At 42.2% G+C, this 14,715-nt stretch overlaps 1 protein-coding gene and 1 pseudogene across 1 annotated transcript; one reads left to right on the forward strand and one right to left on the reverse strand.

The window, feature by feature from the left end:
* Positions 1-10,200: 10,200 nt before the first annotated feature.
* LOC135795593 (nucleolar GTP-binding protein 2-like) lies at positions 10,201-11,584 on the forward strand (annotated as a pseudogene).
* A 550-nt stretch (positions 11,585-12,134) lies between these two features.
* On the reverse strand, positions 12,135-14,520 carry Fip1 (Factor interacting with poly(A) polymerase 1). The gene is made up of 4 exons (XM_065306911.1): positions 14,262-14,520; positions 13,486-13,979; positions 12,709-13,112; positions 12,135-12,640 (listed from the first exon to the last, which is right to left on the reverse strand). The coding sequence occupies exons 1-4, from the start codon at positions 14,418-14,420 to the stop codon at positions 12,225-12,227; spliced, it is 1,473 nt and encodes a 490-aa protein (XP_065162983.1). The 5' UTR covers positions 14,421-14,520; the 3' UTR covers positions 12,135-12,224.
* Between the last annotated feature and the right edge of the window lie 195 nt (positions 14,521-14,715).

The following is a 14,715-nucleotide window of genomic DNA, read 5'->3' on the forward strand; positions in this document are numbered from 1 at the left end:
CGGAAAGAGGAACGAGCCGACGGTCGACGGCAAAGTGAGCGTGGTCGACCACATGATTATTGTCATTTTAATAATTCTAAGATGCTTTAATAATTAAATTATGCATGTTATTTTCGGAAACGGAACTAAGAATTCTGATAAAAATGCTACCACGTGTTTGTAATCTGCAAAATTAATATCCCTAAAATGGAATAAAATAAATCATCAATTTAATGTAAACCGTCTTAACTTTGCGCGAAAAAAATTAATTACACACCTACCAGTGCAATGATGAAGAGATTTTCGATCCAGGAATAGGTATATCTTATCAACTGAAAACTCGGCGCAGAAATTAACAGACATTTATTTCTTACTTAGAACACTCTAACTGTCACAACTCATCAAACAAAATAGCCACACATGCTCGTTACGAATATTTTGCTGATGACGATAAGAATACACGACCATTAATTGAATAATTGAAGTCTGAAAACACATGGCTTGTAGTTAGGCGCGCTCGCGGACCATGCGGTGAAACGACTGCCGTGTGCGCTACGCGTTACCGGGTACAAGGCAGGTACGTCGCGATAATACACGTCAGTCGAACAAAAAAGTTGTTTACAAACAAACGTAGTGGTAAACTCGTACTTGAGAAGACGAAAGTAAAAATTCACAATATTGAAATAACACATATAGGTACACGAAATCTTCTTTTAGTTTCAATATTTCTCGGCATAAGAAAAGAATATATTGGTTTTGGGATGCAATAAGGATGAGGAAAAGGAGGAATTTGTAATTTACCAATATATCCCTACATCGAGACTAATTTAAATATTCTCTATAACGCTCGTACGGTGCCCTAAACACGAGTCACTTCTACCGCTACCTTCGAACGGTGCCCTGAACACGAGTCACTTCTCCCGCTACCTTCATACGGTGCCCTGAACACGAGTCACTTCTACCGCAACCTTCGAACGGTGCCCCGAACACGAGTCACTTTTACCGCTACCTTCGAACGGTGCCCTTAATACGAGTCACTTCTACCGCTACCTTCGTAGGGTGCCGTGAACACGAATCACTTCTACCGCTACCTTCGAACGGTGCCCTGAACACGAGTCAGTTCTACCGCAACCTTCGAATGGTGCCCTGAACACGAGTCACTTTTACCGCTACCTTCGAACGGTGCCCTGAACACGAGTCACTTCTACCGCTACCTTCGTAGAGTGCCGTGAACAAGAGTCACTTTACCGATACCTTCATACGGTGCCCTGAACACGAGTCACTTCTACCGCAACCTTCGAACGGTGCCCCGAACACGAGTCACTTTTACCGCTATCTTCGAACGGTGCCCTTAATACGAGTCACTTCTACCGCTACCTTCGTAGGGTGCCGTGAACACGAATCACTTCTACCGCTACCTTCGAACGGTGCCCTGAACACGAGTCAGTTCTACCGCAACCTTCGAATGGTGCCCTGAACACGAGTCACTTTTACCGCTACCTTCGAACGGTGCCCTGAACACGAGTCAGTTCTACCGCAACCTTCGAATGGTGCCCTGAACACGAGTCACTTTTACCGCTACCTTCGAACGGTGCCCTGAACACGAGTCACTTCTACTGCTATCTTCGTAGAGTGCCGTGAACAAGAGTCACTTTTACCGATACCTTCGAACGGTGCCCTGAACACGAGTCACTTTTCCCGCTACCTTCATACGGTGCCCTGAACACGAGTCACTTCTCCCGCAACCTTCGAACGGTGCCCCGAACACGAGTCACTTTTACCGATACCTTCGAACGGTGCCCTGAACACGAGTCACTTTTCCCGCTACCTTCATACGGTGCCCTGAACACGAGTCACTTCTCCCGCAACCTTCGAATGGTGCCCCGAACACGAGTCACTTTTACCGATACCTTCGAACGGTGCCCTGAACACGAGTCACTTTTCCCGCTACCTTCATACGGTGCCCTGAACACGAGTCACTTCTCCCGCAACCTTCGAACGGTGCCCTAAACACGAGTCACTTTACCGATACCTTCGAATGGTGCCCTGAACACGAATCACTTCTACCGCTACCTTCGAACGGTGCCCTGAACACGAGTCACTTCTACCGCTACCTTCGTACGGTGCCCTGAATACGAGTCACTTTTACCGCTACCTTCGAACGGTGCCCTTAACACGAGTCACTTCTACCGCTATCTTCGTAGAGTGCCGTGAACAAGAGTCACTTTTACCGATACCTTCGAACGGTGCCCTGAACACGGAATCACTTTTCCCGCTACCTTCCTTACGGTGCCTTACAGACACAGTCACTTCTCCGCAACCTTCAGACGATTGCCCCGAACACGAGTCACTTTTACCGGTATCAGACGGTGCCCTGAACACGAGTCACTTTTCCCGCTACCTTCATACGATTGCCCTGAACACGGTCACTTCTCCCGCAACCTTCGAACGGTGCCCCGAACACGAGTCACTTTACCGATACCTTCAGACGGTGCCCTGAACACGATCACTTTTCCCGCTTCACCTTCATGCAGTTGCCACAGACACGAGTCACTTCTCCGCAACCTTCGGAGCAGTTGCTGAACACGAGTCCACTTTTACCGATACCTTCGAACGGTGCCTAAACACGAGTCACTTCTCCACTTTACCTTCATACGGTGCCCTGAACACGAGTCACTTCTACCGCAACCCAACCGAACGGTGCCCCGAACACGAGTCACTTTTACCGCTATCTTCGGGCAGTTGCCCTTAATACGAGTCATTTTCTACCGCTACCTTCGTAGGGTGCCGTGAACACGAATCACTTCTACGCACGCTACCTTCGAACGGTGCCTGAACACAGCGAGTCAGTTCTGCCGCAACCTTCGAATGGTGCCCTGAACACAGTCACTTTTACCGCTACCTTCGAACGGTGCCTGAACACGAGTCACTTCTACCCGCAACCTTTTGAACGGTGCCCTGAACTTTTGAGTCACTTTTACCGCTACCTTCCGAGGTGCCCTGAATAAAAGTCATACTACCGCCCACCTTTGTAGGGTGCCCTGTCACTGCTACCGCTATCATAAGATCACATGAATGCCTCCAAATGGTTGATCTAAATTACAAGTGATCTGTTGCAGTCGATAATTGTTTTTACGCAGTATAGCCGCACTCATCATGCTGATCTCGTCGATGAAAACGGCTCTTACGCCAACGGACAGCATGTTCCTGTATGCTTGCAACGTTTCCAGAAGATGGAGTGCTTTATGACTCGAGATGTTGTAAGACGGAACGCTGAGTGAACTGTTGTTCCACCAAGAGGAACTGCTGCTTTACCTGTACTTGCACAAGCCAAGTAGGCATTGTTAAGTGAGTTGTGATTTTGAGTGTAGCGGTTGTAGGTCTCCATCAAGCTTTTCAATGTATAAGTTTTCCCGCAGCCCGCCGGTCCTGTGAAGAATACTTGAATTGCGTCAACGACCTCATCTCCGCAGCCATGCAAACGATGTATAACCTCAAGAATCAGCTCACGTTGTTCAGGGTTGGTAGTTCGAATCAGCTCACAGTACTTCTGTTTTGGCATCACATTGCTACGTTTCTTTACAACCGAAAATCCTTCTCGTGGAACGATTTGAATTCACGTCATCGTTAATTTCGGCACTTTCTGAAGACTGTTCGACAGACACTCTCCTTGCCTCAGTTTCCGCTGGTTCTGTGCTGTTAGATTTTGCAGAATCATCATTGCTTCCAAGCTCCTGTAGCACACTGTCGATGTTAAGATTTTTCTCGTATATCTGACGGCGTTCCATGATGACATCCTTGTTGTCGTTGTATAATTGTAGAAATTTATTGCAATCAACAATTTCAGATAATTCATTGCGGAAGGGCAGATACAGCAGCACCATCTCACGTTGATAGTTGACAATTTCATCTACTTCGTAATGCCTGTATCGTATGATCCGTCCCATCTGTCGTCTGCGATATTGTCTTGACGTCGTTTTTTTTTCGGTCTCTGGTTCAAATTTTCATACTCATGCACGTCCACGTCGTCTTCATTGTCGATGAAATCTTGACATTTAGCATACCACGAAGCAAGCTTCGGCCAAATATACAGGTTCCAGGAAGGGAGGTCGTTCTTCATATCGCTGGAATGATATTTTGGTCCATACGTCTGTACTGTCAGCATCAATTCCTTCGCGATTCATTTGTACACGACGTTTGCGGCAACGTTGTCTCTCCGATAGCCATACTGTTGGTATGTACACGACTTGACGGCTTGTTTCGCTCGTCGGTTTGTCGTAATAAATACCACGCTGCTTCTTGTGCCGACATTTCAACTGCATTTAGAAGTTTAATACTCCGACCTTCAATTGGCCGTGTAGTCCCGTTCGGGATGCTCTTGCATCATTTTCGCCAGCTCTCGATTCAAGTTACCCATTCCGCGAGCCGATTTGTTAACGTATTCCACGACGTACTGTGCGCAGCTATAATCATCTAAGAATAAACTGGATGTCAATGTTGGGTTAATTTCACCAGCAAGGTAAGGGTTGAATGTTCGTCATCAGTTGGTCGAAGTTGCGTTTGAACAACAATGGCCTGCGCAGAGTTGAACGCACTACGTCGGGTATGCATCGAACGTCAAACTATATTGGTCCTCGAAGTCCGTCCATGCCCCAGCATATGGCCTTTACGGTCGCTAAGGGGAAGTTCGTAGCTCTTTACCCTTTTCTGGAATGCAACGCAGCGTCCATCAGTTTTGGCATTGGTACCAATACACGGGTAGTCAGCATTAGCCAGTACGGGATTCAAATCTGTAGTCGTTTCGCCTCGTTTCGTGCAGGTGAAAGTGTGCTTATATGTTGGTTGGGTAAGATGGTATCGTTAGGCACATCTTCTTTTTGCAACTGAACCCAGATTTCTCCACAAGTTCGATGGTGTTGGGCATATTACTGGGAAACGGTTTCGGGGTCGTTGTTCCAGCCACAGTAAAATATGAGCGTGAGGACTTCCGCGATGCTTAGCGGAACTCAATGCGAAGAAAATAATGCTAACAAGTATTGGCCGAACGGATTATAATTCGACGCTTTCCAACATGTTCATCAATGTACCAACAAGTTTGTAGAAAATATATGCAGCATAACGGATGTGCGCTCACTAAGCTGCACCGCTCTGATGTGTTTAGATCTTCAGCAACTGCCGGGATATTTGTTACTCAATTTGAGGTAAGTTCAGTAATGTCAACCAGCGTACTTCATTTGCACTTAGAGTGAAAGATGGATGCGGCTTCCCAAGTTGATGTGGAGCATAGCAAAGAGATCCCATTTACCAGGGCCCAGTACTGGACGGAGTTTGGCACTGATTTCATAAAGGCAAGGTTTTTGTATAACAAATTCTTTAAGAAATTCTGAGTCTTCTACAACATTCGTCGAGTTACGTTTTCTGTAACAAGCACTTTCCGGAACTGTGCGCAGCAAATTCCATCACCATTCGTTGACATGCAGATCTTCATAGCAGCATTACAAGATTTTTGAGGCGTGGCGCCGCGTCTGTCACTTCGTCTTATTTCACTGGTCGCCATCGTATAAGGTGTCACAGAACTCCCACATGTTGGGAAACGACGTGGTTCACCAGTATAATGTGCGGAAATGATAATTCTTCAGCATGACGGTCGTAAATGATGATGATGTTGAAAGGCGTTCTCCGATGTCTGGTGCGATGTCAAGACAATCCTCTTCGTTTACAATAGTGGTATTGCTGTCTGGCAGCAAAGAATTTCCGATTCAGGTGTATATTCGTAAATTTAGCTTCGATGCGAGGACCAGGTTCATCCGGCGGGATTTTCTTCTGATGGCACTGTAAACAGCTTCGACAAATCTACTTCGATATCATGCCGAAACGATAAAGGCTCGACTTCTGAGTACCTCAGCCATTTCCTTGATCGTACGTTTAGACGTGTATCCGCTAACGTAATTCGTTTTGTGCGCAAGATTCGTTTATGTTGGCGGTGGTTGCTACGTCCTCATCCGGTTGCGGTAAGCATTTCCACCATTTCCTGCACGTCGACTGGAACGTTGATCGCGTCAATGATCCCATGCCGAAATATCATGACAGCGGAGTCGACGATACTTTACGCCAAATGGCGGGCAGTAGGTGAGATCAACCGTTCACTGGTTGGATCAATGGCGGTAGACCTGGGTACCTCAGGATATGTGAAGCCGTTCATCTTCGCAGAACTCGGAAGCTTTCCTGTATTCGGCAGACGTTTACAGTTGGCGCAAACCAATGTAAATCCCTGGAATGTACTTTGCCGATTTTCGTAACGCACCAATCTGAAGTTATCTGCATTTTGTACAGCGGTGATGGCTTTAGGTCATTTCTGAACCGCAATCTATCGCAAACCAGATAGTATGGCCAAAATCGTTATCAGGAGAGAGTAGATTTGAATCGATGTATTGACGGGAACCATTTTGTAGACCAAGGTAGGTTGTTCTTGATGCACTGCTGGTACCGTGCCGCTGGCGAGAGCTAAATTGCAGCTCTACGTAGATGAATTTTGCTTTACGTCGTCTTTCAGCGGCACTGCGCAAACGCCGCGGCTGTTCCTAGAGGTTCTAATAACTGCTGCACGTTTTTCTGTACTCACGATTCGCAGGGGCCTTCTTTTCGGCGGTGGTGGGTGTGCAGACGTTGACGGCAAAGCATCCTCGGTCTCATCGGCGTACTGGATGTTGGAAGGAATGTGCGCACAGGGATCCATCATGTTAGGCTTGGTGATTTCTTCAGTCTCATCGGTGTACTAGACGTTTGAAACTTTATCTATTTTTCAGTATCCACCGTGCGCAAATGTGAAGTGCAAGTTTATGTTACAAACAATTCGCAACAAACAAAACTTTATATCACCACAAGACGTTATCACGTAAAACATCTCGATCAAACCTACTTTTACAAACAAACTATTTTTTTTATATAGTAGAACTACCACAATTCATTTTATTATCATAACATAACCTCTAAATTTCTGGGTTTTGTTTACACGTGTCTTTTTCCATCTTTCATTACTTTTACAAGTTTATTCAAGAATGTTAATTGTTAGTAAGTAAGCTATTTTATTCAATCTTTTGTTGCAATTGTTGTAACACTTCACTTGCACTTCACATTTTGTTTCCACCACCAGCAAACATTCAACGAAAAACTAAAACCGCACGGAGAAAATCTCATTCGTTTGTATTGCCGCCAGAGTGAGAGAGACGAAGATCGGTCCACCCACTCGAACTATGCCTGCCTCCGCTCGTGGACCTGCGTGACAAGTTTCACGGAATGATTGGCAGCGCTCGAGATGAGACGGGGAGATCGGTCCTCGTCTCTCTCTCGTTATACCCAAGTGATCATTCCTTTCTGTGGAAAATGTTCACATTTGATAAAATTGGTGGAAAACTATGAGTCCAAGAGTAAAATCTATTAAAATAAAATAAAATGCTCTAGGAGACCTTCTATAACAACAACTTCCGAAATAAAACTTTAAATTTACAAAATTAATTTTTGTGAAAAAATGTAAGTTCACATTTAGTCAAATTCATGGGAAACTATAGGTCCTAAAGTAAAATATTACTCAAATAAAATGCTCATGAGCACTTCTTACAGGAAGATATAAAATAAAAACTTTAAATTTCCAAATTTAATTTTTCTGTTGAAAATGTGCTTACATTTTATCAAATTGCGGGAAAACTATTAGTTCAAGAGAAAAATTTTACCAAAATAAAATGATCTAAAATAAAATAGATACTATGAACGATGAAAAATTTCACTCACCAGTGTATCAAACGCCGTAAATCAAAATGCGCGAGTAGATACTGAAATAAACAAGAAACAAAACTTCAGTTACACAATTTAGACAGTGTTGAAATGAATCCGAGTTCGAGGAAGCCAAACTTGGTCTAAAATTGTCTTATTTGCCATAATTATTTAAATAATAATATTTACCAGGTAGAATAGCCGCCCCGTCGTGTTCTTGCTGAAGACAAAAAATGGTTCGCACAATCCCCTAAAATATTTACAATCACACAATACAGCAAATATAACGCGGTATTACGAATTTACAACACGAAACACGAATATCCATTTAAGATTAGTACTTATCGCACGAAGTGAAAAGAGCTGCGTGCTGGCCTCTACAACTGTGCACGCCGACTTTCACTCGCAGGAATATTTTTAGCGAAAACATGCATTATTGCGCGCCATCTGCGGTGACTTTTGAGTACCGCAAGAAAATACAAAGTGTATCAAAAGTGTGGCGTGCATAAGGAGTCGTCAGTGAATGATTTGCTATGGGTCAGTGTATGGTCACGTATTTAAATAGCAGTGTCCGTATCACACGCACGGAACTGGTGCATAGACCACCCTGTCTAAACAAATAGAGATTTTACAATACAACTCAAAAGCTTTAAAATGTAGATGTTGCTAGAATGTATTAATTCAGAATAAATGAACTAAATTTTGAATTTAAATGTAAATATTCACTAATAGCAATAAATACTGCATAAATAGTCAATCAAAGCATCTGTCATAAAATTACATCTTTTCTTTAACATCGCATCAAATCTCTCTTCAAGAACTACACAAAGCATAAAACATTCAAATTTTTACCCTTTAGTAATTTACTCTTGAAATTAAATACCTATATAATTTTAGTTAATACAAATCGTCTAAATATTCATTAATTCATATTATTTTTCCGCCGGGAACGCAAATTTGTACTTCGTGGGTTGGTATCGAATTCCTGCCACAGATAAGTACAACCCGATCGTAGAATTTAACCTACATCTCTAGATGCCTCGCTATAGTTTGTACCGCCGCCCCATTCGTGCGAAATGATTAAAAGATGTATGTATTACGAACACGAGTGTATAAAAGAAGCAAGCAATGATACCTTACCAGTATTTTATGCGCTACAACACCCCCGAGAAGGGCTGACGATGATAATTATCTGCGAAATAAATAAAATTACATTGTTATGAAAAGTGCGACAACGGGTGTCATTATTTACTTTATTTTATATCGGAATTCGACCGACGAAGGAATCAAATTCGCATTCAAATTCTCTAGCCTGGCGACTGCGATCGGAACTCGAAAGCGATTGTTAAAAGTCAAAGAAGGAACAAGAGTTAGAACCAGTCCTTAAACCTGTAAGTTGCAGAAAACAAGTTCAAGGTTGTCGCTATTTGCAGAGAACGTATATTTAGAGAGAAGTCTATTGCAAACGGCTGCAATGTGCTGCGTATTTTAGCCATATGATAACAACACAAACGGTAAAACAGCTACCGTGCAACTAAACTACCAGCGCCACTCAGAGTAAGTAAGTACCTAAAATTACGCGACACACACGCAAACTCTGCATCTTTCTCCCATTTAAGGACAGGGGGCTGTTTGAAGTTTGAATGAACATAACCTGTAAGAATCTTCGCAAACGTAGCGTCGCACGTGTTTCTTTTGGGTAGTGTTTATTTTTTGTTTATCCGAGTGAATTAAATCACCGGTGTTAAATAATGCAGGGCGAATCAAACCAAAATACATTTTTGTTTGAATTAGCTCGCTACATTCTTCATTAAATTATACATTCTTGTTCTAATAACTTGCTTTATTTTATAGACAAAACGCCGCGCGAGTTCTCACCCGCGCGCCCCGGAAATTTCAAACTGTTCAGCACCTTTAATGAACCCCCGAGCGGCCTACTGCTATTTAAAAGGGGCTGCGTCCCAAGAACCAAGGGCAATGGGCCAAAAAGGGATTCAAATGTACAGAAATTTCAAAGCCTAAAAGACAAACTGTAAATTCTACGCTGGCGCCTTCTTCCAAGGATGGAAATGTCCGGCACTATTGCCCGTGTTGAACCCAACTGCAAAATGGTTTGGTAATTCTCAGTCATCTCACAAAATGCTCTTACAAAAATCTAAACTGAACTTGGCTCAGCAAATGAAAACCCTTTTCAATCCAGTCATGAAACCCACAACTTTACCAGTTACCTCTTTAAAAAGCAAAAGAACGCACGCGCGTACATCCTTTGGACACCGGAAAGCCTTTGAGAGTGTTTTTGACCGAAAAGAGCCGAAACGTCCGAACATCAGTGTAGAACAGGAATGAAGAGTTTATCACAGCTTTACAAACCAAAACAAGAAGGATTTGGATGAAAAGATACAAATATAGTTAGAGATAAATCAGGAGTGAAATCCTCCCCGCGATTGGGCAATGGCGGCCGGACAATCACGACGTATCTGGAACGTATTTATATAAGGTAGCAGACAGTTCCATGTGCTTCACAAGTGTTAGATGCAAGAGACCCTTCCGGTACGCGCCTGCCACTTAGAAAAATACCTAAAACAGAAAAACCACACAAACATTTAATTTCAGATTGAACAAAAGTCGATTTCAGTCTGAGACCCAATCAAGCGAGATGCAGTTAGCGTTGTTAAATAAAGAATACTCAAACGATTGGTGTTCCACGCCAGTTTAACGCATCCTTTGGCAAGGGATCACTGACTCAATCTGCTTCGGCAGTTGGGTAAATTCATAATACGCAAGAAACATTTCAGTGAAATTTACTTGGTTACCGAATGTTGGTGTAAATCGGTCAGTGATTTCTACTACACTGCGCAGTAAAAGTTTCGCAAAGTGGCGCCGATTGCGGGCGAGATTTAAAGTTTGGCAGTATATAACTTTGATGCGACGAATCTATTTGATAGATTGCCCCGGGGTAGTTTATCCTTCTGCTGAGACCGATAGTGAGAAGGTACTTAAGGGTGTTGTTCGAGTTGAACTTATAAACAACCCTGAAGATTACACAGCAGAAGTTTTGAATCGTGTTAAACCTGAATACATGCGTAAAACTTATCGAATTGATGAATGGGCAACGCCACTTGAGTTTTTAGAGAAACTTGCACAGCGCACGGGGAAATTATTAAAGAAGGGTGAGCCTGATATTACGATTACGGCCAGGATGGTGTTGAATGATTGGCAGCGTGGTAAATTACCATTCTTTGTCTGTCCACCCGGGTACGAACAGCCACTGCAAAGTTTGAAGGAAATTTCAAGCGAACAAGAACATCAATTAAATGTTATTCAGGATTTGAACAAAATCAGAGTTGGGTTGGATTATGAAGGTGATGATGTACGGAATTTGGAACCCATTGAAGGTTTAAGTCGCGCTGTGAGTGAATGTGATACGTCACAAATTGATACAACTATAGATTCGGATAATTCTGATGTGGATGATGATGATGATGATAATGCCGAGGATGAAGAAAGTCCAGCTAAAAAGATTAAGGTATCAGATGAGGATGAGAATGACAGTGATTCTGATTCGGATATTAGTAACTTTTATTCGGACATGGAAGAAAATCAGCAATTATACGCGGAAGCTGCCAGTGGAGATTTCAAAATTGAAGATGTTACTCCAATCAAGAAGAAGACAACAAGTAAACAGAGGCGTGCTGCGGAACGCGCTGGTAAACGTAAGAAGATCGGTAGCAACTTCTACGAGGTGTCGAATGTGAAAAATCGCAATAGAAATAAGAAAAAGCCCTAGTATTATGTTTCAATTGTTTTCTCTGCTTGGAATAAAAGTTTTGTTTCATTTTCGTGTTTAACTTGCCTCTAGAAGATAACTTGTCCTTTAAAGTCCTATACAATTACAAGAAACACTCAATATCACCTTACCAGCTGCATACTCGTAATTTGCTGTTTCGTATTGTCATGTTATCACGCTACCCCGTTGTCCTTAAAATATTTGCCAAAATTGCTGCTTTTTTAACAGTTAAACATATGGCGTGCAAAACACTCCGTATCTCGTGAAATAATTCACATATCTTGAATGTTTTGTAGTCATATTGCAATTAAAGGGAGCCCCTACACCTCGCACGTTTTTCCAACTTCTTAATATTTTCGCTATCTAGTATTATAAATAGTATTTTATAAATCCTCAGGAAATGCACTAGAATGCGCATCAAAAGTTAGAAAGTGGAAAATTTTCTATATCTTGTAAACTAATTAACTTATTTAAAATTGCAGGCTACCATATTGTAGTTTGTGGAACCCTTTGCACAATGCACTCCCTTTAAATCGTATGAAAGTGTCAACATAACGTCGAGACTCTAAATAAGATGAAAGGAAGTACTTCATTAACGTTAATGTAAACGTAGTGTTTTAGTTTTTCCTTATACATTATAAAAAACCTTCATTCAAATTAACATAAGTTTATCAATATGCCTGAAACATTACTCGCTATCATCGTGCCTCCTCGACTTTTTCTTCCGATGACTGCGATGACTCGGACTGCGTGATCTCGACTTATGTCGCCGGCTGCGACTACGTGACCGCTCACGGCGATGCGATCGCTCTCGTTCACGATCCTTTGGTTTTTCAGATCGCGCACGACTCTCGGTATCGCGCTCTCGTTGACCGTCGCGCACTGCAGGTGAACCGTCATCGCGTTCAGGGCGTTCAATGCGCTCGGCTCGTTCACGATCATTATTACCACCGCGTTCACGGTCATGACTGCCGGGCCGGACCATACCAGGCGGTAGATTTGGAGGAGGTTGGTTGACTGGTGGTACGCCCGGTGGCGGCCCATGAGGATGACCAGGCGTTAACGGTTTTATCTGATTCGGCGCCCACGAATTTGTTGAAGGAGCTTAAAAAATAATATTACTATTAATATTAATCTTACCATGTATGTAAGTATGGTAAAACTCTTCTTACCCCACTGTACATCCTGTGTGGGTTCATAACCGCCGTAGAAAGGTTCCGGTTCCGGATTAAAACCAAACTCGGGCTGGTACTCTTCGAAGGTAGCTGGCGGAGGCATAGAAAGATCCGGAAAGCCGGGCGGTTTGCGGCTGTACTCCCTTCGATCAGCCGTCATAACTTGTATGACATTTTCTTTTGGTTGATGTGTGTCCATCTTGCCGGGTGGTGGCCCGCCCCCACCGCCAATCACATCTATCGCACCCGTCATACGCCTTCCTGGCGGCGGTCCAGCCTTGCGTACGCCAGTAAATCCACCTGAATATTTGCTATTGTCGTTCATAATTGGCAAAGGCCCGCGCGGCATGCCAATTGAGTTGAGCGGAACCATACCCACGCCTGATTCGGATACTCTTATCCTAGAATAAGTACATTTAGTATAAAATTATTATTTCCAGGGTATACGACGTTTCACCGCAAGAATAATTCAAGTTTCAAAACAATTTTCACATGTAAATAAATAAATTTTGAAGAATAAACTGATTTATGTAGGTTCAATCTTGAATCTTTAACATACAATGCGTTTGTGCATGAAATTTTAATAAATAATTGACTATTACATGATTTTCAGCTCAAAATAAAACAATCAATTACTTTCCAATCGTCTTAGTCGACTATTCGTTAAAACCGCAGCCACAAATGTATGACTTGCTAAAGATTCAAGATTAAACTTATATAATTCAGTTTAATATTCGAGTCGACGTGTACCGTTATTTCTACCCGCAACTTTACCTCTTTTGTCGTTCACAGTAAGCCTTCCATGTATCCTCATTGAAACCATAATTAAAATAATCAGTAATATCCGAACCAGGCTTCCGCCATGGCTTGTCTTCAATTGTGTCTAAACTGAACTCCCCAGCAGGTACTCCATTAATCATTCCCATCTGCTCAAACTCATCCACAGTGAACTTGCCAGTCTGTGGTTGCTGCAGTTTGCTCTTATCACCAGCTGTAGCTATCAGACCTCCTCTTTTAATATTCATTGGAGGAGCATATGTAGGAGTAGTTTTAAAATCACCAATTACAACATTGATATCATCATCATCACTATCATCATCCTCATCATCTTCATTTTCGTTCTGGTCACCATCTTCCTTCTCTTCATCATCCTCAGACTTGTCACCATTTTGTTTTTCTTCACCTGGTAACTCATCATCATCACCAGGTGGTGCAGGCTGATCGGATTCAATTTCGGCGTTGTCCTGAGAATTTTCATCAGGAGGTAACTGAAATATAAATTAAAAGTTAACACATCTAATTATATTCGTTCGAATAAGTAATGATGGAATACATAGAAAGCAAGAGAATTAAAAATTTAAATATAAAAGTTTTTCTTATCATATTACTGATACCATTCAGTTTTTATGAAAAAGTATTGAAAATTAAACGTCCTATTTTATTTATTTTATCATAAACTATCTATTGCATATCTACGTAAACGGGTTAAACCAAAAATTTGCAAAAATATAAAGTAAAAGTACTAAAGTTAGATATTTAGGTTAGAGTACCTCCTCATCGGCCTGTGGTTGCTGTTCTTCATCGCTTCCTTCGAGCAGCTTCTCCTCAGAATTCGGGTCTAGTTCGCCGAGATTATCGCTTTCCTCCGTTGGCAAGTCCGGAGCATCTCCATACAACCACTGATCGTCGTTATCCGCATCATCCGCCATCGTGTTTGTAAATATACCCGGAAAATTGCTACAAAACCATTACAAACAAGCGCAAACACCACGAACGGCAACCGCAATTAAACTAACCTTAAAATAGTTTAACTATTGATGCTTTCGCGATAGGACGCTAGAGGGTTTGACAACGCGCTAATTTAATATAAAAATAACTCAAGTGTATTTCTATAATAAAAATTTATGTTGTATTTCTTTAAATTGATGTAAAATTGAGTTGATATATATTTTGTTAGGAATTTATGTAGTTTTATACTGTATATATTTAAATTACTTGATTTTT

The sequence above is a fragment of the Atheta coriaria genome, unplaced genomic scaffold (assembly GCF_025399875.1).
Source record: "Atheta coriaria isolate IRGN ID8LTWV9N9 unplaced genomic scaffold, Caltech_Dcor_3.1 hic_scaffold_7_pilon, whole genome shotgun sequence".
Classification (NCBI taxonomy): domain Eukaryota; kingdom Metazoa; phylum Arthropoda; class Insecta; order Coleoptera; family Staphylinidae; genus Dalotia; species Dalotia coriaria.